Source organism: Haemorhous mexicanus, chromosome 15 (assembly GCF_027477595.1).
Source record: "Haemorhous mexicanus isolate bHaeMex1 chromosome 15, bHaeMex1.pri, whole genome shotgun sequence".
In the NCBI taxonomy this organism is placed as follows: domain Eukaryota; kingdom Metazoa; phylum Chordata; class Aves; order Passeriformes; family Fringillidae; genus Haemorhous; species Haemorhous mexicanus.
In genome coordinates this window covers 17,022,953-17,042,392 of record NC_082355.1, presented here as the reverse complement: position 1 = coordinate 17,042,392, position 19,440 = coordinate 17,022,953, and the positions used below count along the sequence as shown (strand labels likewise).

The following is a 19,440-nucleotide window of genomic DNA, read 5'->3' as shown; positions in this document are numbered from 1 at the left end:
GTGATTTGTTAGAGATGTTTGGCATGTTAACCAGTGTGTCTGCTGAACTCTATCCTGTGTCACCACACCAAAACTCGAGCTCTCTTTTTAAAATACGCATGTTTTTAACGCCTTTGCTTCAGCAGCTTCCTGCATAACTCTTCTTTCTCTTCCCTAAACCCTCTTGCATTTCCAAGGAAATTAAAATATCACTTGTTAAAACCCTGGTAGGTATATTCTGCTGACACTTTTATTTCTGGAGTTTTGGGGTGTTCTCATCAAAGCTGAAGCCACATCCCATTCATGCAGGCAAAACAGACTCTGGCCCATTCTTCCAGCCCGAGCCTCCACCAGTGAGGATCTGGGGCTTGGAAGGGGTTTGGCATGCAGGAGGCTGAGTGCTGATGAAGTCAAAATGTCCTTTGTTGAGCAGACACGCCCAGCAGACCCAGGACTTTGTGTTGTGTGCCAGTCAAGCCTCGAGAACTCGTTTTTCCAGCTGTGATTTTGTGTTGCACCCTCACCTGAGGGCATGCAGTCCCTCAGAGCTTGAGCCACCTCCAGCGAGAGCAGCAGGTTCTGTGGGGGCCTGGAGAGGGGAGAAGTGCTGAGGAGCAGTTCCAGTGCAGGGTTTGTTGAAATAGCACATCCAAATTAAAGTTTTACCATGCAGTGACTCATCCCTGTACAGAAGGCAGTTACTGCTCTGTGCATGACACTCATTAGTATGCAAAGTGATGTTTGGGTTTGTAGGAAATGGATTAAATGTCAGGCATTGATAGAATCTTAAAGCTTTCTCAGGCCCCTGAAAGAAATCACAGGCGCCAGCAGCCCTGCACTTAGAGCAGAACTAAGTCCTAAGGCTGGGCTTGGAGCCCCAGTTAGGTGGCATTTGTCACTCATCTGTCCTGAGAGGCTGGTGAGTCCCTCTGCCTTGGCTGCAGACCACGCACCCCTTCTCGCTGAGGGGACAGATAATTTGTAAGGAAACTTTAAAGACCCTGGAAATAATGTGCATTTAAGATTAATCTATCAAAATACTACATTCAGTTTTTAAAGTAGCCTTTTGTTAGCTGATACCTGTGCTGATCCTGTAACTTGTGTGAGTGCTGACCTGTGTGCAGGTAAACATGTACATCATGTTTAGTGTTTAAACATAAAGCATTCCCAGGTATGAGGAATGTATGTATGATTGTAAGTGTAAGGATGCTTTTACATGTCAGAAGTTAAATCAAACACACTGCTTCTGCAAAGTGTCTTCTGTTCCCATGCAGAAGTCAGGGAGAGTAGAGCCTCTAGGGTAATTTCTGAGGAAAAGATGCCAGAAAAACCTGATCTTGAGGATAGATTCCAGACACACACATTGGTGTCATGGGCCCCTTATTTGGGGATAGCTGCACTGTGAGGGGTGAGGGAAATCCCAGAGCACAAGGGTGAGTGTGAAATGTCAGGCTCTGCACTTCAGGCACAAATTTCAGCTTGAGGACTGACCTGGAGACTGCTGTTCCGTTGCTGTGAGGAGTGAGTAGAAAGAGAAGCCTCCTCCAGATGAGAAAACCACATCCTGCGGGATTTGTAGAGTTGGAAATTGTGGAAATAACAGTAGCAAGAGCACAGTGTTGTTTTTTTAAGGATGATGCTTGCAGAAGTATTTTGCAGTATTTGATGGGCTGTGGGGAAACCCTTGGGCCCTGGGAACAAGTTGGTAATGGTGGCTGGTAAAATCAATATAAACTAACATACACTTGGGCATTTCCAGCTGCTTTGTGTGCCACGTGTGGCTGCAGCTGGGGCAGCCGGCTCAAGGAGGGTTTGTGGCTCCAGATTGTGGCTGGTTTCTGTGCCTCTGTGAGGCTCTGAATGGGCACGAGGGGCATTCCCACCTTCCCCTGAGGAAAAGAGAGAGAAGTAAAAAGAGAATAAAAATGGCTTTTGAACCCATTTTGTAAATGGGGCTGAAATCTCGGAATGGAGAGCATGCACTCGGAAAGGAATCTCTGTTATGTCCCATTTCCTGATACAGAGCCTTAAAACGCACGAGCCCGTGCAGCAACACCACCTGGAGAACAGGAGTGTTGTTCCCCCAGTGTTCATTATCCCCTCCCTCAGTGAGGCGAGGTGTCTGCGCCTCCCGTGTCAGCCGCTGTCCCGAGGTAGGCTGGGGGAGCCTCGGGGGGTGCTCGGTAACGGGGAGTGTTGGCATCCCTCTCTGAGAGCCCCCGAGCCTTTCGGCGATCCCTCGGTGAGCACCGGGGGTATTCGGCCCCCTCACCGCCGCTGCCACAAGATGGCGGCCGCTCCGCCGGACTGCGCTTCCCGGCGTGCCCCGCGCCGCCACGCGAAATGGCCGCCAGGTGCCGTGCGGGACTACAGCTCCCGGCATGCCGCGAGGCGGGAGGAGGGTGGGGGGAAAAGACTACGCGTCCCAGTGTGCAGCGCGCCGCCCCCCCGCCGATGCTGCGGCCTGCCGCGCGCCTGCCGCCGCCGCTTCCGGGGGAGAGGGGGCGGAGCCGGCGGGGCCCGGCGTTGGCGGAAGTGACGTCAGGTCCGGCGGTGTGTGGCGGAGCGGGGAGGGCCGGGCCGAGCGCGGACCGGGCGGAGCGGAGCGGGGCCGGTGGGTCCGGTGGGGTCCGGGCGGGTCACGGCGGAGCGGCGGCTCCTCTGCGCACCGCAGGTGAGAGTCGGGGGACGGCCCCGGGCACGCACCGCCGGCACCACCGCGGGGGCTCGAGGGCGCCGCCCCCTCCCCTGAGGCGGCGCCGGGCCGCGGCCTCCACCCCCCGCGGCGGGGCCGCCCCTCGGTATTGTCTGCGGCGCCATCCGGGGCCTGCGGGGCCGGCTGGTGCCGAACAAAGCGGGGCCGGGGGGCGCTGGCCCCGCGGCGATACCGCCCGCGCGGGGCCGGGGCAGCGAGCGGCGCGGCCCGGGCTTACCGGCACCCGGGTTACCGACAACACCGGCTCGCGGCGGCCCCGCTGTTACCGAAACGTGGCCCCGGAGCGGGTCCGGCCAGCCGCCGAGGGGCCCCGTCCCTGCCGGGGCGCTGCTCCCACAAGCCCCGGCTGAGCCCCGCGCGGGGGAGGCGGCTGCGTTCGGTAACCTCCAGCGCAGCGCTCGGAGGCGTTTATATCAGATAGCGCTGGCGTCCCTCGTGGATTTGATTAAGAAATCTGTTTATTGGGCGAGTATAATTATTAGACGGTTATAATCAGCTCCCTCGATAAGAGCCGTGTGCTAATCTCGATAGATAAGGAGGAGCTGGGCCGCAGGAGCAATCACCGGCTGATAAACAAGTCGTTGACTTCTGCCCGAGCTGCTCTAAAACACCTTCCTTTAATCTTCAGCTCCCACTAAAACCATGTTATTTCTGGGTGCTTAAAGCAGATATCGTAATTTTTAAACTTAATTATTCTTTTTTTTCTGTGGCGGGTGAGGAGCTGTGGTTGCTGCATGGAATTAGGCCTGACCTCACCTCCGGAGAAGGCAGTGGATAATCTTCTTTCGTGACTGGGTTTTAAATGCAGACTCTTCAGTCACAAAGCTCTGAATTTTAATGATGGTCGGTCAAGGGCTCTTCATGGCTGTAACTGCAGCAAAATTCAGGGAAATGGGTGAATTAATGGGCCTTAGTGATGTTCTGGAGTAACAAGCTGCACACAGAAAACAACTCAGGGTTAACTGAAAGCCTGTTGTTACAGGATTTTTTATTTCTGTCTTCATCCCTCAGATACAAGTCCTATTTTTTATTAGTGTTTTTCCTTATGCACTTGCAGTGTGCTTGCTCCACCACCCCCACTCCACACCAAAATCCCAGAGGAACTTGGGTCAGAACCTCACAGTTTGTCACTGTGGCAGAATTCTCCCTGTTTTCTGTTCCTTAGCACTGCCAATGTTACATTTCCTCTTCTACAGTGAGGAGTTTGGAGCTCCTCTGCTTCCCACCTACTCCCAGATGGAAAATGGGTTATTTTTATTCCCAGCAGCAGTGTAGCCTGGCACTGGGGCTTGTTTCCTGCAGCAGCCTGCTTGGATTGGGACTTTTTGCAAGACTGTAGTGGCTTTGGCTCTCCCCCTCAGAATTCCCTGACTGAAAAGGTTGTGCCAGTACTGGTGGAACGCGACTGAGCTTGTCCCCACACGTGAGCACAGAAACCTGGTCTGTGTCTTCACGTGGAGAAATGGGAAGGTTTATTTGTTCTGTTGGAAGCTGCAGAAAATTAAATCAGGAGTGCTGCAAGTGAGGAACCAGCCTGGGGCTTTCTCAGAGTTCCTGCAGGATACGTGAGTGTGGGCATGTTTCCCTGTGGGAAGGGCATGAATGGTCTGAGGGCTTCATCAGGTAAACTTCAAATATTCAGGTTGAGCCTGGGTTCTTCTTGAAGATCATCCCCATCATCCTTGGGCAGTGGTGGACAAAGCTGGTTATGTCCAAGCTGGACTTCCCTCCCTCCCTCCTAAAGCTGGAGCTCCTGTCTGGTGAGAACACTTCAGAAAAAAGAAAGCTGGCCCATGATTCAACAAATTAACCTTCCAAGCTTTTACACAAACAAGTAGGGTTGGTTTGTTGGGTTTGGGTTGGTTTTTTTAATTATTTTTACCATTCTGGACTTGTCTGGGTACAGTCACCTTTGTGTAGAAGCTGACTGAGTTCCTCACTGCTGAGGCAGTTACTTTCAGGAAAACAATAATATCAAGACTAGCTCCACAAAAGAGAAGCTGAAAAGACATGCCAGTAAAAAGGGGGGGGGGGGAAGAAATTCAGGTTTTTTAGGCTTTATTTCCTGTACTCCATCCCATGTGTTGGTTTGGGAACAGCTGAAGTGGCTTAAAGCAATTTCAAGCTTGAATTGGGGTGTTCAACACAACGTCCTTTCCTGTTTTCTGTAAATGCTGCCAGTAATCCCCAGCAAGTTTGTTTTGAAAGAACATCAAAAAGAACCTGTTATCCCTCGTGGAATACACAGTGGAATACAGGCATCTGCTCCCAGTTTTGACACTTCCCAGGGAGCAGCATCACCTTCTGTGCTGGGGTTTGTCTTTGATTGAGAAACGTGGAACACAGCAAGCCAGGCAGGTTCCTTCTTCTTTATGCTTTTCTTAATTGGTCACTCAGATGTGGCCGGTTCTTAGCTGGTATCATCAAGAGTTTTGAACCAAAACTTGCATTAATTCCCTAGATAACAGAACCAACTGGAATACAAAGAGAAAATGTGAGGTGCTGGGTGATAAGCCCTTGTACTCAAATAACAACAAGGCTGTATTTTGATACCCTCCTCTCTGAAGAAGTCACTTTTTGATATGCAGACAAGGAAGTTTTGTTAATAAAATACAAATATTTTCACTCGCTGCTGAAACTTTCATTGTGACTTTTTAACATGAGAAAAACATTAAAATTTGACTAGACTCATGGATTTTTTGGTCAGGTTTTTTTTTAGGTCTTTTTTATGACGTTGCCTCACTTTTTGTACTGTTTAAAGAAAATTGTTACTACCAGTGTTACTGTCCAGCAAATACTGAGCTTTTCCAGTGTTGGTCCGTTTATTTGGGCGTGGTACAGAAGGGCAGCAATGTTGTGTCACCTCGGAACACACAGATTTCCAGGTGGCCCTGTGCAGGGTCAGTTCCTCGTGGTTTCTGCTCCCTACAAGGTTTCCCAGCAGGAAAGGGCTGTGAAACCTGGCTCGTGCCATCACACACAACACTTAAAAGTGCTTTGGAAAACAAATTCTCCTCCTGAGTGTTTAAATATTTTCCTACTGGCAAGTTTCCTACTGTTTTTTCCTGTCACTTTTCATTGGCCATGGTGCTTGGCTTCGCTGAGGTTCAGTTTGGGAAATTCATTTGTCACTGGAATCTGCACACAGTGGGAGCCGTGCTTGTGATGCCGTTCCTTGGTGATCTCACAGCTCTGCTGCAGTCAGGGCAAGGCTGCCTGCAGCCTCTGAATGCAGGTGCAGCCTCCGTTCCCTTGGGCTGGGCTTGTGCAGGGCAGGGAATGAGGAACCTGCAGGTGTTTAATGCTGCCCTCCCTCCTCAGTTGCAGGTTTGGGATCGGAGTGGCAGCCATGAAGGACCCGAGTCGCAGCAGTGCCAGCCCCAGCATCATCAGCGAGGATGTGATCATCAACGGGCACTCCCACGAGGATGACAACCCCTTTGCTGAGTACATGTGGATGGAGAACGAAGAGGAGTTTAACAGGCAGGCAAGTCATTCCCTGCTTTCCATGGCCTGTCTGTCCTTTGTCACTTCCCAGCTGAAGGGACAGAGCTGGGGTCCACCACTGAGCCTTCTTTGGAGAGGAAGTTTTAGATGGGCTCTCCGGAGTGATCCTGGGGAACAAACAGGTCTCCCTTGCTCTGGCAGTAAATGCTGGTCTTCTGTAGTCCTGGTGGAAAATCCATCAATTAATTCTCTGCTTCTGCAGGAGGGAGGGGAGAACAGAGAGTTGACAGAAGTACGTGGCACTTGGGAAGGGCTGGCCCGGGAGGCGTTCATGTGTGGACGTGCTCAGTGCCCCAGTGCTGAGCTGGGGAATTCCACACCTGCCTTGGGAGCAGCACTGCTGCTCCACAGGGTGCTGGGTGACAGCTGCTCATTTTTATGCTTGAGTCTTACAGCTCCCTTCTCCATCCAGTGGGAAGGAAGCCTTACCTTCCTCTGCCACCTTGCCTCTGTCACCCTTTTCTCTCCTGGTCTGGAGACTGGGAACAGCCCAGCTCTTTTCTGCACTCCTTCCCCATTCCCAGCTTGCTCTGTACTCTCCATAGCTGCTGCCTGTGCTCCAGCAGCTGTGACTGTGCTGGGTGGTGAGTGACCAGCACAGGATCCTCAGGGTGCCAGCAGCTCTGAGCTTACTCAGAGTCAGGTTCACTCACAAAATCTCTGTTCTCTCTTCTCTTGTGCATTGTTTTCTGTTTGGTGGCTTGTTCCCCCTGGGAACTGTTCCACAGTTAGCATACAGGGGGTGTAGTTCTCTGGAAAGGAGCTGAGTTGTGCCATGATTTTTCAGGCACAGATTCTATTGTCAGAGCAGAAGAAAGGTGGGAGTGTGAGGGGAGAAGGGTCATGCTCAGACTTGGGGCAGCTAGGTCACCTGCTGCTGCAGACACAGCCCTCTGGGAGCCTGAGCAAGTTAAACTGGAGCTGGAAAATAAAAACAGGCAGTCCTCATTTCCACCTGTTTGGGGAATTAAATGTTATTTAGTACTGCTGGAGCTGCCATGGAGGGGTACAGGCCTGTAACCAAGCCCCTGGAGCTGGGCAAACCCTGTGTAACAGGAGCCTGTGGGCATGTGCCCACAGCAGGAGGGAGGCAGTGCCTCCTGGAGGTGCCCCCCAGGCTGGAGTGCTGCTCTGGGGAATCACTGAGTCAGCCTTCAGTGTCTCTGGGCGGTGGCTCTGAGCACGTGGGGATGATCCCTGTTCCCCAGAGCACCAGGTGAGCTGTGGGTGTGTTTGCCCCAAGGGCAAAGACCCAGATAGCACAGCAGTCCTGATAGTCTGTGTTAATGTTTTTGGTTTGGTGTTTGTGGTAACTGAATTTCCACTCCAGGATTCAGGAGGTGCTTGATTTCAGAGCGAAGGGTAGATGGGAAAACTTGTTTGAGCTTCCACTGAGTGAACTTCTAAATCTGTCCTGAATCAATTTTCCATTCCCTTGTGTCGGGGCAAGTCCTTCACACCAGCTTCTGTTTCCCTGCTTTCCTCTCTCACACACTCTTGATTCAGGACATGGAAAATTTGTAGGATGATCTCGCTCCAAAGCTCATTTACTGAACAACCAAGGAAAACTGCTTTAATCTCTGCACTGCGTGTCAGTTCTGCCTGGGTTGGTTTGTCCTGCTCCCAGGACAGCAGGGCTGCATTCTTCACAGCTGCTGGGCTCAGGTGGGGTTCCCCAGCAGAGCACAGTGGGTCAGCACATACTAGCAGCCAGGAGAGGCTTCTTTTTCCAGGTAACAGGCAGGGGTTATTTTTTCCCCAGGAGTCCCACAGGACACTTTCCTGGGGAGTGTTTCCTGGCTCTGTGTCTTGGCACAGGTCCCTTCCTCATACTTGCAGCAAGCTCAGTCCAGACTAGTTGGTACAGCTGAAATTTTTGCTTGGGACCTACATTTTTCTTCTCCTTCAGGTCATAACAAGCTGTAAACAAAACAGCTGGGGCTGAGGGGTTCTCCTGCCTCTTCCTTTCAGCTGCAGCCCCAGTGCCTTGGACAAAGGCCCGATGTCCTTGCTGCATGGGCATTGTGCTGGGCTGAGGTGCTGCTGGACAGCTGGGAAGGTCAGCTGGGTGCACACACCTGGGAATAAACCCCCCACGAGCTCACCACAATAGATCTGTTGCTGAAGCAGTTTCTTCTCGTCGCACAGATCGAAGAGGAGTTGTGGGAAGAAGAATTTATCGAGCGCTGTTTCCAGGAGATGCTGGAAGAGGAGGAGGAGCATGAGTGGTTTATTCCAGCCCGTGATCTCCCACAAACTATGGATCAAATCCAGGACCAGTTCAATGACCTTGTTATCAGTGACAGCTCATCGCTGGAGGATCTGGTGGTAAGCTCAGCTTCTCATTCTATTTCTAAAGCTCAAGGCTTTATGCAAGGCTGGGGCTTAGTGCTGCTTATGGCAAGAGAAAGTCCTTCCCAGCAGGAAGGAGCCTACTAAACCCTGCCTGGCTGTGCAGGGTAGGTGGGAAGGAGGTGTCTCCATGGGATGTGACCTGTTTGGTGGCTTTCTTCATACCCACGTGGAGCCTTTCCCATGGCACAACTCCAGGAGTGGGTGGAATGTTATGAAAGAGGGGCACTGAGTGGAGGCAGGGCTGGGAAAGGGTCACTGGCTATCTGCCAGCACTGACACGTTGGGCTGGTCTGGGCCCTGTCCCAGGGTCTGGTAGGGACTGGGAGAGCCACAGCAGGTCCCTGGAACAGTTCTAGGGAAGGGGAAAGCAACCAAGCTGTGATTATTTCCCTCTTTTTGCTGTCTGACTTTTGTGCAGAGCTCAGCCCAAAGGAAAGGGCACCGTGTGCTTCTTTTCCCTCACAGAATCCACAGTTGCTCGTACAGAGCACAGACCCCACGTGATCCTTTCACTGCTCTGAGATTCAGATGCAGACCCCCACTTTCCCAAGCTGAAGCAGCTGCAGGCAGCAGTTTCAGCCTCAGTGAAGATCAGAGAAGCCTAATCCTCCATTTCTTTGTGATAAAGAGCTGCTTTTGAAGGTGCTGGTGCCCACGCTGAACTGCAGGACATGGAGCAGCAGCAGCCTGCCAAGGGGCAGGACAGGGGAGTCACAGACAGAGGCATGTAACAAATCAATACAGTGCTCATACACAGAAAATTCCCAGAAGTGGCTGAAGTTCCTGGAACAAGTCACCTCTTGCTTAAATAAGCAAAATTTTAAAACCTCATGACACGTTTTAACAGCTCAACTTGAGAAAAGGCTATTTCAGCATGAGGGGAAGCTGCTGTGTTTGGTGCATGCCTGTGGTTTGCTGCTTATTCCCTGAGCCCTCATCCAGCTAAAACTTCAGGTGGAGCTAAGGAAGGTTGGATAACTCAGGGAGTAGCACAGAGGAATGGCCTTTTCTGGGGATTGTAGACTGCTGCTTAGTGTAAGAAGCCTATTGTATACCTGATTGTTCCTCTAAATCCATAAACCTTTGCCTCTGATTGTCTTCAGCTTGAAAATAAAAGCTGAAAATAACAATTCACCTCGATTTCTGTTCTTCCCTTCCTCAGGTCAAGAGTAATCTGAATCCAAATGCAAAGGAGTTCGTTCCTGGGGTGAAGTACTTAAACATTTGAGTAGACTGGGCCCTCTTTTGGTGGATGTAGCACAATTTCCACACTGTGAAGCCAGTATTAGAAGATTTAATTGTAAAAGCTCTCTCTTCTTGTCACTGTGTTACACTTATGCATTGCCAAAGTTTTGTTAGTCTTGCATGCTCAATAAAAGTGCTGAGACTGTTATTAAGTAAATCTGTCAAAAGTTTAATGGAAACATAATTGGGCCCTGGCTCTGTGCGAAGGAGGCAGTGAGGTAAGAAGCACCAGTCAAGTTGAGACAAAGTACTGCGTTAATAAAACCTGCAGACTCTGACTTTTTAAACAGGACTTGGAATTTGTGGTGAATGGTCTGTTTTTAACTAAAGATGTGTTAACTGGTGCTAGCTTGCACCTGATAATGCCTTAACTTCCAAGTGAAAGTGAGGAGATCTGATTGTTATGCAAATTAGCTAACTTTCCTTTGAGGTATCAGTGTTGTTACTAATGTTAATTTCCCCCCTCACAAAACATCGTGATCCTGGGAAGCAGTGTGAGCTTAACCCAAATCTCACAGACCTGTACAGAGTCGTAGATCTCAGCTCCTGAACTAACATCCAGGTGATTGGGAGGAAGCAGTTCCCTGTCCTTTGCAGTGTCTGATCATGTTAGAATCCTTCCCTTCCCGTGCTGTTCAGGGAGGTGTGAGCTCCATCACAGTTCCTGCCAAGAACAGGCATCCCACATAGCACTGCCTGTGGAACCCTCAGCATCCAACTTCCCACAGCTGGATTTAACCAGGCAAACCCCAGCATTAGTGATTTGAGTGGTGCTTTTCCCTTGCTTTGTTTAATCATCACTACACTATAGTCTACAGCACAATGACTTTTTGGGGTTTTTCTTTGGTTTTTTGGTTGTTGTTTATTTTTTTCTTTTAATAAAGCTAGAACAGTTTTGGCTTCTTAAATTTCATATTTGGGTAGGTTAAGCTGCCATACGTGTTCAGTGTGAATAGTGTTTAAGTTGAAAATATTGTAAAAAAATTATATTTTTTCAAAAATATTTAAAAAAATAAATAATAGTAGAACTGATGTGGTGGCTGTCTCATAACTGGGCATCTGGCAGGGGAACTCGCTTGGCAGCACGTGGAGGACAGGGCTGGCACTGTGGGACCCCATGGCCCCGGATCCTGGCTGAAACTGGACTCTTCATGGAATCACTGACTGCTCTGGCTTGGAAGAGACTTCAGAGACCCAGTTTCCGTGGGCAGGGATGCCTTCCACTGTTCCAGGCTGCTCCAAGCCCTGGCCAGCCTGGCCTCGGATGCTTCCAGGGATGGCATTTGTTCCTCTCTTCCCACTCGGGGCTCTCCCATCGTTCTCCCCGTGGCTGTTGCCAGGCTGGCTCTGCTGGCAGCCCCGGGAGCAGCTGAGGGCTCTCAGAAGCTGCTGCTGGTGCCTGGCACTGGAGCCCCAGGGCTGGAGTCGAGTGCTGGCTCAACAGCTTCTCCAGCCCCATCCACTCTTCTTGGAATATCCTGAGTTGGACCCCCAAGGATCAAGCCCAGACCCTGCTCAGGACAGCCCAGCCTTGCTGTTAGCATCTCCCTTTTAAACTCGGATTAAAGCGAAAGGGCCCAGCTGAGGCTGCAGCTCTGCAGGACGGGCAGGGTGGGGCGGGGCCTTGCCGCAGGTGCTGCCCTGCAGCAGAACCACCTGGCTGTGTCCGGAGAGCCTCTCCCTGCCGGGGAGCTCAGCTGCACCAACCCCTTCTGCTGCTGCTCTGCAGAATGGTGATGCAGCTACCCCAGCTTTGTGCTGGGCACTGCCTTCTCTTCCCATGCACAGAGCTGGCAGAACTCCAGGATTTCCACTGACCTGGGGAGAGTTTAGACTCGAGCACCTAAAGGAAAAGGTCAGCAAATAACACACAGCTGATTTCTATCTGCAGTGGGAGTTCCACCAGCGAGTCCTGCGTGGCTGCAGCTTGTCCACGAGCTTTGGCCTGGCCACTGTCACCTAGGGGTGGTGGCAGCTGAGTGCAGCAGCCAGCCTGGCCGTGGCTGCTCTTCTGGAGCTCGGTTTATCCTTCTCCTGTGCCCCATAGCGCTGGGGAGAGGCTGCCCTGTCCACGCTGCCCTGTTGGGTTTGGGGTGTGACTGCAGCCGAGGGGGTGGCACCCAGCGCTGAGCAGCGTCGGCACTGCCCCCAGGCTCCCTCTCAGTCCTGCTCCAGCCCCCGCGGGTGGGCTGGGGGGACAAGGAAATGGGAGGAGACCCCGCTGGCCAGAGAGGTGTCACACACTGTGACACCGTGCTCGGCACCAGCGCCAGGACAGCCGCCAAGAGGGGGCTCAGAGCCTGGCTGGTTCTCCTGGGAGGTGGGGAGTGATTGTATTTGCATCCCTTGGGGTTATTTTAAGTTGGGGTGGTTTTTTTTTCCCCTCATCTTCACTTTTAACAGATTTTCTCTCTTCTCTCCCTGCCCAGGCTTGGGAGTGAGTGTGTGACAGTGCCACCCCGGGCTGCGACAGGTCAATTTTATTGCTAAATCCAGGCCAAGAACTGGCCTGACCCCGCTGTGGTGGGGGTCAGCCACGTTGGTGCCTGCGCCTGAGAGCAGCCCGGTGGCATGGGGCAGAGTCACCAGCACGGCCAGGACAGGGCCAGCGCTCCAGAGCTCCCGGCACAGGAAGGGTTTGCCGAGGGCTTATGCTGAGCTGCCTCTCCCACAGCCCCAGGTTCAGGCAGAGCCCACCTGGAAGAAATCCAGCGTGTCTGAGTGCCTGGCAGCACAGGAGGAGCACGGTCAAAGGTGCTGACGCTTTTGTGGTGCCCAAAGGACGAGGGAACGGTGCAGGAGGCAGCACAGACACTGGCGGGGCACGTGCACTTGAATATTTTATCATTTTTAATGTATCATCTTAAGTTAGGCATCCTAAGGCTGGTCTGGACACTGCCCCAGGCAGAGCCCGTGCCAGCTGCTGGGTCACCGTGCCGGAGCCGAGGGCACAGCGTGAAAATCCGCGGCCCCGGGTGGGAGTCGGTGGCCCCGGGGCTCTGGCTGGCTCTGATGCGGCCGGCGGGCTTCAGCCAGCTAAAGCTTCGGCGGGAGCACGGGGTGGCGGTGCCCAGGCTGTACCCCAGAGCTCGGGGCGTCCCCCAAGAGCAGCATCGTGTTTCCCTAGCCCCGCGTTCGAGCCGAGCACCGGCAGCCTTGGCTTTGGCCTTGGTGGGCGCTACCGAGCTCCGAGAGCCCCCCGGGAGCTCGGCTCGGCTCCTCCGGCGCTGGGGCGGCACCTCCCGGGAGCCTCCCCTGGCTCAGACCTTGGTGCACACCGAGCCCCCGTCCGGGCCCTCTGCGGGGGCCGTGCCGCTGCCCCCCGGCCGGGCCCTGAAGCCGGTGAACACCGGGCAGATGGGCACCTTCCTGAGCCAGCGGCTGCTCCGCACCGCGCCCATGCCCAAGGGGAAGTCGTAGCTCCTCAGGCTGGCGCTGCTCGTGCTGTCCGAGTGCGCTCCTGCCTTCCACTGCACCAGCCCTCGTTCCTCCTGCGTCCCTGCGGGGTGTCCAGTATCACCCCCGGCCCTGCCATCCCCCCTGGCAGCTCTACATCAACAGGAACCTGCCCCAGCCCCGCTGCTTCCCCCTGCCCGGCCCGTGTGCCCGGTTACCCGGGATGGTGTTGTCCAGGACAAAGGCGATCGTGCCCCCGACGAACATCTCCGTGGTCAGCAGCACCGTCAGGATCTGGTCCAGCTCGGGGACACCTGCGACAGCGTGGGACGGAGCCGGGGGTGCTGTGAGGAGCCGGATTTCCCCGCTGCTCCCCCGGCTGGGCGAGCGCCGGGAGATCTGCCCTCCTCTCTCCCCAGCCTCCCCAAACTGCGGCTTTCCGTGGGGCAGTACCTGTGTTGATGGCTCCGGGGTGAGAATCCAGGTAGTTTGGCAGAGTCAGCCCGAAAAACATGGCAAAGCCCAGCACGAAGAGGTTTCGGGAGGAGTTCATGTCGACGAATTGCAGGTTGGAGAGGCCGACGGCCGTGATCATTCCTGCGGCAGAGACGCGGCGATGCAGGCGGAGGTGCCCCCGCTGGGCCGGGCACCGGGGGCTGCCCCAGCCGCGGGGAGGCTGCCAGGGGCCCCCGTTCCCCCAACCCACCCTGCGACCTGGGGCTCACCAGCCTCCGAGGCTGCGGGGACGTGGCCCAGGGCTGCGTTTGGGGCAGACAATTACCGAACAAGGTGCAGAACATCCCGCCGAGCACGGGGTCGGGCAGGGAGGCGAAGAGCGCCGTGAATTTGCCGATGGTCCCCAGCAGGAGCATGATCCCGGCGCCGTACTGGATCACCCTCCTGCTCCCCACCTGCGCAGAGACACCGGCAGCAGGTGACGGAGCCTGCGCCCCCCGGCCGAGCCGGGACCCTCCCCGGCCCCGGTACCTTGGTGATGCCCAGGACGCCAATGTTGGGGCTGGAGGACGTGGAGCCATTGCCGGTTCCCAAGAGCCCCGCGATGATGCAGGAGATGCCCTCGGTGAAAATGCCCCTGGGGAACAACACGGTCGGGCTAGTGCCCACTCTCCTGCAGCATCCCTGACTGGTGTCCAGGGATGTCGCGGTGCGAGTGAGGTACCGTGGAGGGGGGAGCAGCCGGCTGTACCTGTTAATAGCGTGCACAGGGGGCGGGGGCGCTCCTGCCAGCCGGGCACAGGAGTAGTAGTCCCCGATGGACTCGATGATGCCCGCCAGCGTGGCACTGAACATGCCCAGCACGGCTGCTGAGGTCACCGTGGGCAGCCCCCACTGGCCTGCCCGGGGGCAGAGCAGGTCAGGGGTGGGGACAGCCCAGGACCCCCCAGCCGGTGCTCACCGGTGCCACTTTGGCCCCCCCCGGGTTGTTCCCCAGCCCCGGTGATGCTGCACCAGGTCCCCACATCCCCAAGGCAAAGGGGGGACCCCAGGGCGCCGCGGGGCTGCCGGGCACTCACAGGGGTAGGGGACACGGAACCAGGGTGCCACGGACAGGATCTCCCCGCGGGCGTCCGTCCTGGCCTTGTAGCCGTACTCCTCGGGCTGGCTGGGGAAGACTCCGGTGCGGGTCAGCACGTAGCAGATCAGCCACACCAGCATGATGGCCAGGATGATCTGCGGGGCACACACCGGGACCCTCCCGCACCGTTCCCGAGCCCGCCTGGGGGCAAACGGGGGAATTTGGGGCCGCCCCAGGATGCTCTCAGCCAGCCCCTACCGGGAACATCTTGAAGATCTGGATGCGGAGCAGGACAAAGCCGTGGCCCCGCCGGTAGCCGGGCAGGCAGATGGCGACCTGCCGCAGGTACTGGGCAAACAGGACAATCAGGAAGATGGTCCTGGGGGGAAAGACAGATGGGATCCCTCTGATGCCTCAGGTTTTAGCTTTTATATTTTTCAGATTCTGTGCTGCTTTAGTGTGTGGGCTTGAGCTTCATATCAGGGGATGGGGAGCTCTCTTCACAGAGCAGGGAGACAAAACAATTCCTTCTCTAGCTGGGGACCAAGGACAAATGATCCAAATCTCAGCCCAAGAGCACTAACAACGTGGGCTGGGGAGAGAAAAACAAGAAGGATGGGACTTCATAACCTGAAGCTATATTTAGACAATTAACTCCAATAAGCAAATGGACCAGAACCTATAAAAGTGAGAGACCCTGTGACCAGGCATCCTTTTTGTGCCCATTTTGGTTCATCTTGGGTGTAGCCCTGGCTCAGCTCTTATGTTGCCCAAGGTGGATCCATTGAGGCCTCCTAATAAATCCCTATTTTATTCTTTAACTCTGTCCAGTCTCTGTTCTAGGTCAGCCTTCACAAAGTATCACCTCACGCCCCTGACATCCTCCTGGCTCTGTGTTGGACAGCCCTGCCCTCCCATGCCCATGTCCCCCGTGTCCCCATGCCATACAGCACAGAGATGCCCCAGTGGGAGCCAGCCCGGTCACCAGCCGCCTGGAAAACGGAGAGCCCGATGAGGGACACGGTGGGGGTGACGGTCAGCGGCCCGATGTAGCTGAGCAGTGCCCCGGGGAGCCCCAGCAGCCCGATGACCACTTCCACCAGGCTGGACACCACGATGGCCCCCTGGATCTGCAGGGCACAGAGAGGTGCAGGAGAGGGCATCAGCAGCCTGCCAGGGAGCCAGGGTGCCACAGGGTGGTGGCAGGGTGGTGGTAGGGTGGTGGTAGGATGGTGGTAGGATGGCAGCAGGGTGGTGGTAGGATGGTGGTAGGATGGTGGTAGGATTGAGGCAGGGTGGTGGCAGGGTGGTGGCAAGGTGGTGGTGGGATTGTGGCAGGGTGGTGGTAGGATTGAGGCAGGGTGGTGGCAGGGTGGTGGCAGGATGTACCTCTCGCATGCGGGGCTGCCAGATGTGGGACGTGTTGAGTGGCAGTGACCAGTTGCCGTAGATCTGCTCTGGGGATGAAGGGCAGTGAGGTGGTCCTGGAGGCTGGGGAGCAGCCGGACACCCCCTGCACCCCCCCCGCCCTCACCTTCAGGTGGGCATCGCCACTTCTCCAGGGCCAGGATGGACTTGGCGGGGACAAGGAAGGCCAGCGCGCTGGCCTGGAAGAGCGGCAGCCTGCAGGGACAGAGGGATGCCTGTGCCCGGGCCCAGGGCTGGGCAGGGGGCCCGCGGGGCCGCAGCTCTACCTGATGCCCACGGTGGTCTGGATGAGGGTGGTGATGCCCACGCAGGTGAAGATGGTGCCGATGAGGTAGCTCACGGTGAGCTGGTCCTTGCCCACGCACAGGCTCTCGGCCAGCAGGAAGGGGACGGCGATGGTGCCGCTGAAGCAGGTCAGGTAGTGCTGGGGGGTGAGGGGGGGCTCAGTGGGGCTGGGGGTGCCCCACACCGCGGGGATTGGGGATTTGGGGTCTGACACTTTCCAGGCTGTACCTGGAATCCGAGCAGGATGCAGAGGTACCAGGGGGGCACGTCCTCGATCCTGTAGAGCATGTCCACTTCCGGCCGGGGGGGCCTGGTGCCCACCCCGGGGTCCTGCTGGGGGGCACAGCTCAGCCTGTCTCACCCTGGGGCTGAGTGCAGGGACGGGCACCTCACCCTGCCCCATGGGAGCCCCTGTGCCCGCAGGGATGGGAGGGGACCCGGCTGGCCAGTCTCCATCCGCAGGTGTGTCACAGATGGATTTGGGGTGTGGTGCTGCCCACGGGGTGCCCTGGTACTCACCCTGCCCACTGCAGGCAGCTTCTTCCCAGGGGTGTGTGGGGAGCCCGCGGGGTCCAGAGCCAAGTTCCCATTCTGGCAGTGGGGACGAGGAGCTGGGTCAGTGTGGACCCAGGTGTCCCACGGGAGAGGGGCTGGGCTCTGCTCTGACTGACGCAGGTGACACCAGGCCATGGCCCAGCATGTTTCCTGTCAGTCTCACCCGGTGCCTGCTCTGACCCCCAGGAGGGGTCTGAGCTCCCAAACCCACCCATCCCTACGTTGTATTTTGTTCCTGGAAAGTCTGGAGGGGGATCCCCTCTGCAGGTGATGGGAAAAGTGGCACACCCAGCTGCAGCATTCCCGCGTGTCCCCTCGGTCCCGCGATTCACCGCAGACCCCAGGATCACCCCGGCCTTTGCCAGCCCCAGCAGGGCATCCTGACCCTGAACTGGCCATCACCGGGGTCAGTGTGCCTGGCCACCACCTCCCTCCCCACCGCCCTGGGATGACACCGAGGAAGGGATGGGGATGGGGACAGGGACGGCGCCTGCATTCACCTGGGGCTGAGCCAGGTCTCCTGAGCGGGTCCCCATCCTCCGACGTGTCCCCGGCGGCGCTGTCCCTGCTCAGGGGGTTTTATGGCCGTGGGAAGGACTTTAGTCCCCGGCCGGGCGGTGGCGGTGGCGGGGGGAGGGCGGCCATTGGCTGGGGGTTGTGAAACCGGCGAGCGCAGCCCCGGCACGGATCAGCCATTAACTCCTTTAATTGGGGCTGCACCCGCCCGGAGCAGCGCCCCGGTGAAACATTAGAGCCCGTGGGTTACAGAGTAATTCCCCGCTCGCCGGGACGGAGTCCGCGCTGCTGCTGGCACGGCCGGGCCGGGCCTCGAGCGACAGCGGCGACATCGGTGACAGGCGACACCGGCAAGGCTCCCACCTCCCGGCACGTGTCGCCTCCCGCTGGGGACGAAGTCCGCAGGTCACCGGGGCATTAAGCATTAACCACGCCGGGCTACAGCTCGTTCTGCAGCGCCTTGCGGGGGTCCGGGCGCTCCTTGCGGCCAGCGCAGGGTCCCTTGTCGCCGTGACACAGCAGCTGCCGCAGCGCGGCCGGGCCCCGCCGGTGCGCGCCGTAGATCTGCGCCTCGCCCCGCTCGCCCACGTAGCCGTGGCACAGCTTGGAGAGCCTGCGAGGAGCCGCGGGGGTCACCTGGCGGCGAGGGGACGGTGCCCGGCCCCCTGCACCGCCAAACCCCGACTTACCTGCTCGGCCACGGTCCCCCCGACACCAGCACGCTCAGGGGCTGCTGCCCCGGCAGCCCCGGCCCCGACAGCCGCTTCTCCCCGTCCAGCTCCAGCACCCCGTAACTGCGGGGAGAGGGGGGTTGGAGGCAAAATGGTCGCCGGGGACACCCCTGTCCCTGGGGACAGCCCCGGGGCACTCTGATCCCTGGGGCACCGCCGTCCTCAGGGACATTCTGACCCCTGGGGACTCGCCTGTATCTGGGATCACCCTGATCCCAGGGACACCCCCATGCCAGGGACACCCTGCTCACCTCTCCCAGTCCTGTGAGCAGCTCCTCTCCAGCACCTCTATGTAGTCCGACTCCTTCAGAGCCTTCTTGCCCACCTTCCCTTCTGCCTTGCGCAGCTGCTCCTCAATCTGGGGTGAGAAAAGGCAGAATCGGGGCACTGAGGGTGGCAGCCCGTCCGTGACCCTGCTCCCGAGCGGGGCTGGGCTCTGCACCCCCTTCTGTGCGGCCCCAGCAGCGGAAGCACGTCTGGGTCAGAGGGTCCGTGAGGAGCCCCAAAAAGCTTTTTTAAGGTGCCGATGAGAATATCCATCAGGGGCGTGCCCCAGAGGAGCAGCAGCATCTCCCCAGGCTGAAGCCTCCCCACAGGGGTTCTCACGGCCGCTTTTGGGGTGCCGTGTCCCCGGTCCCCACCTGGAAGGCGATGGCGTGGCAGGCGTCACAGCGCAGGGATTCGGGCATGTGGGGCGAGAGCCGCTCCTCGGGGCTGAGCTGGGGCGCGGGGACGGAGCGGGACGGGGCTGCGGGGGGGTCCCCGCACGTGTCCTCGGCCCCTGTCCCCCCCAGCAGGCTCAGCACCAGCCACGCTGCCAGCGCCGCCCGCATCCTGGCGCGCTCCGAAAGCGCGGGGCGGAGGCGTGGGGTGGCTATAAACCCCCCGGCCGGGCTACAAGCCCCAGGGCGGGCTACAAACCCCCCGGGACTGGCGGGAGGCGCCGAGGCGCGGCCAGCACACACCTGCATCCGGCTGGGGCGGCCCGTCCTGCCCGGGCGTCGCGGCAGGAAGGGGGCTGTGCAAGGGGTGTCCCCGACTGGGTGTCCCCTCTCCAGGAGGTTTTTTGCTGTAACTCAGTCCTGTAACTCAGCCTGATCCCCTCTCCTCAACCTCAGTCGTTCCTGGGATGGTGTGGACCTACAGGGGCTGGGGCTGGGCGAGGATTTGGGGTTCAGAGCTGGGATTTG

The 19,440-nt window shown here is 57.1% G+C and overlaps 3 protein-coding genes across 7 annotated transcripts; 1 reads left to right on the top strand and 2 right to left on the bottom strand.

Moving 5' to 3' along the window:
- The first annotated feature begins 2,495 nt into the window (after positions 1-2,495).
- PAIP2 (poly(A) binding protein interacting protein 2) lies at positions 2,496-10,834 on the top strand. 2 transcript variants are annotated; one of them, XM_059860141.1, is made up of 4 exons: positions 2,496-2,653; positions 6,017-6,182; positions 8,351-8,530; positions 9,720-10,834. In XM_059860141.1, exons 2-4 carry the CDS (start codon positions 6,045-6,047, stop codon positions 9,783-9,785), a joined length of 384 nt encoding a protein of 127 aa, XP_059716124.1. In that variant the 5' UTR covers positions 2,496-2,653; positions 6,017-6,044; the 3' UTR covers positions 9,786-10,834. The 2 variants fall into 2 exon arrangements, with proteins under 2 accessions (XP_059716124.1, XP_059716125.1); XM_059860142.1 differs by lacking the exon at positions 2,496-2,653 and adding an exon at positions 3,021-3,160.
- A 1,795-nt stretch (positions 10,835-12,629) lies between these two features.
- Positions 12,630-17,644, bottom strand: SLC23A1 (solute carrier family 23 member 1). Of its 4 annotated transcripts, none has more exons than XM_059860133.1 (15): positions 17,504-17,644; positions 16,968-17,039; positions 16,677-16,781; positions 16,430-16,587; positions 16,270-16,358; positions 16,125-16,192; positions 15,684-15,865; positions 14,994-15,114; positions 14,734-14,890; positions 14,406-14,553; positions 14,186-14,291; positions 13,980-14,109; positions 13,652-13,795; positions 13,417-13,512; positions 12,630-13,301 (listed from the first exon to the last, which is right to left on the bottom strand). In XM_059860133.1, exons 1-15 carry the CDS (start codon positions 17,537-17,539, stop codon positions 13,063-13,065), a joined length of 1,851 nt encoding a protein of 616 aa, XP_059716116.1. In that variant the 5' UTR covers positions 17,540-17,644; the 3' UTR covers positions 12,630-13,062. The 4 variants fall into 4 exon arrangements, with proteins under 4 accessions (XP_059716116.1, XP_059716117.1, XP_059716119.1 ...); XM_059860134.1 differs by having other exon boundaries at positions 16,677-16,778; XM_059860136.1 differs by lacking the exon at positions 16,968-17,039 and having other exon boundaries at positions 16,677-16,778; positions 17,504-17,623.
- Positions 17,645-17,693: 49 nt separating this feature from the next.
- Positions 17,694-19,195, bottom strand: MZB1 (marginal zone B and B1 cell specific protein). Its single transcript, XM_059860140.1, has 4 exons — positions 18,892-19,195; positions 18,502-18,608; positions 18,209-18,313; positions 17,694-18,132 (listed from the first exon to the last, which is right to left on the bottom strand). The coding sequence occupies exons 1-4, from the start codon at positions 19,081-19,083 to the stop codon at positions 17,958-17,960; spliced, it is 579 nt and encodes a 192-aa protein (XP_059716123.1). The 5' UTR covers positions 19,084-19,195; the 3' UTR covers positions 17,694-17,957.
- Positions 19,196-19,440: the final 245 nt, after the last annotated feature.

Bases quoted from the DNA above. Each gene is read 5' to 3' on its own strand.
- PAIP2 (XM_059860141.1), top strand. From the start codon at position 6,045: ATGAAGGACCCGAGTCGCAGCAGTGCCAGCCCCAGCATCATCAGCGAG. The intron at 6,183-8,350 runs GCAAGTCATTCC...CTCGTCGCACAG, and splicing joins AAGAGGAGTTTAACAGGCAG to ATCGAAGAGGAGTTGTGGGA. The intron at 8,531-9,719 runs GTAAGCTCAGCT...TCCCTTCCTCAG, and splicing joins CATCGCTGGAGGATCTGGTG to GTCAAGAGTAATCTGAATCC.
- SLC23A1 (XM_059860133.1), bottom strand. From the start codon at position 17,539: ATGGGGACCCGCTCAGGAGACCTGGCTCAGCCCCAG. The intron at 13,796-13,979 runs GTAATTGTCTGC...TCTCTGCCGCAG, and splicing joins GATGTTCTGCACCTTGTTCG to GAATGATCACGGCCGTCGGC. The intron at 13,302-13,416 runs GTAACCGGGCAC...GACACCCCGCAG, and splicing joins CCTGGACAACACCATCCCGG to GGACGCAGGAGGAACGAGGG.
- MZB1 (XM_059860140.1), bottom strand. From the start codon at position 19,083: ATGCGGGCGGCGCTGGCAGCGTGGCTGGTGCTGAGCCTGCTGGGGGGG. The intron at 18,609-18,891 runs GTGGGGACCGGG...TTCTCACCCCAG, and splicing joins GCCACGCCATCGCCTTCCAG to ATTGAGGAGCAGCTGCGCAA. The intron at 18,314-18,501 runs GTGAGCAGGGTG...CTCTCCCCGCAG, and splicing joins TGCTCACAGGACTGGGAGAG to TTACGGGGTGCTGGAGCTGG.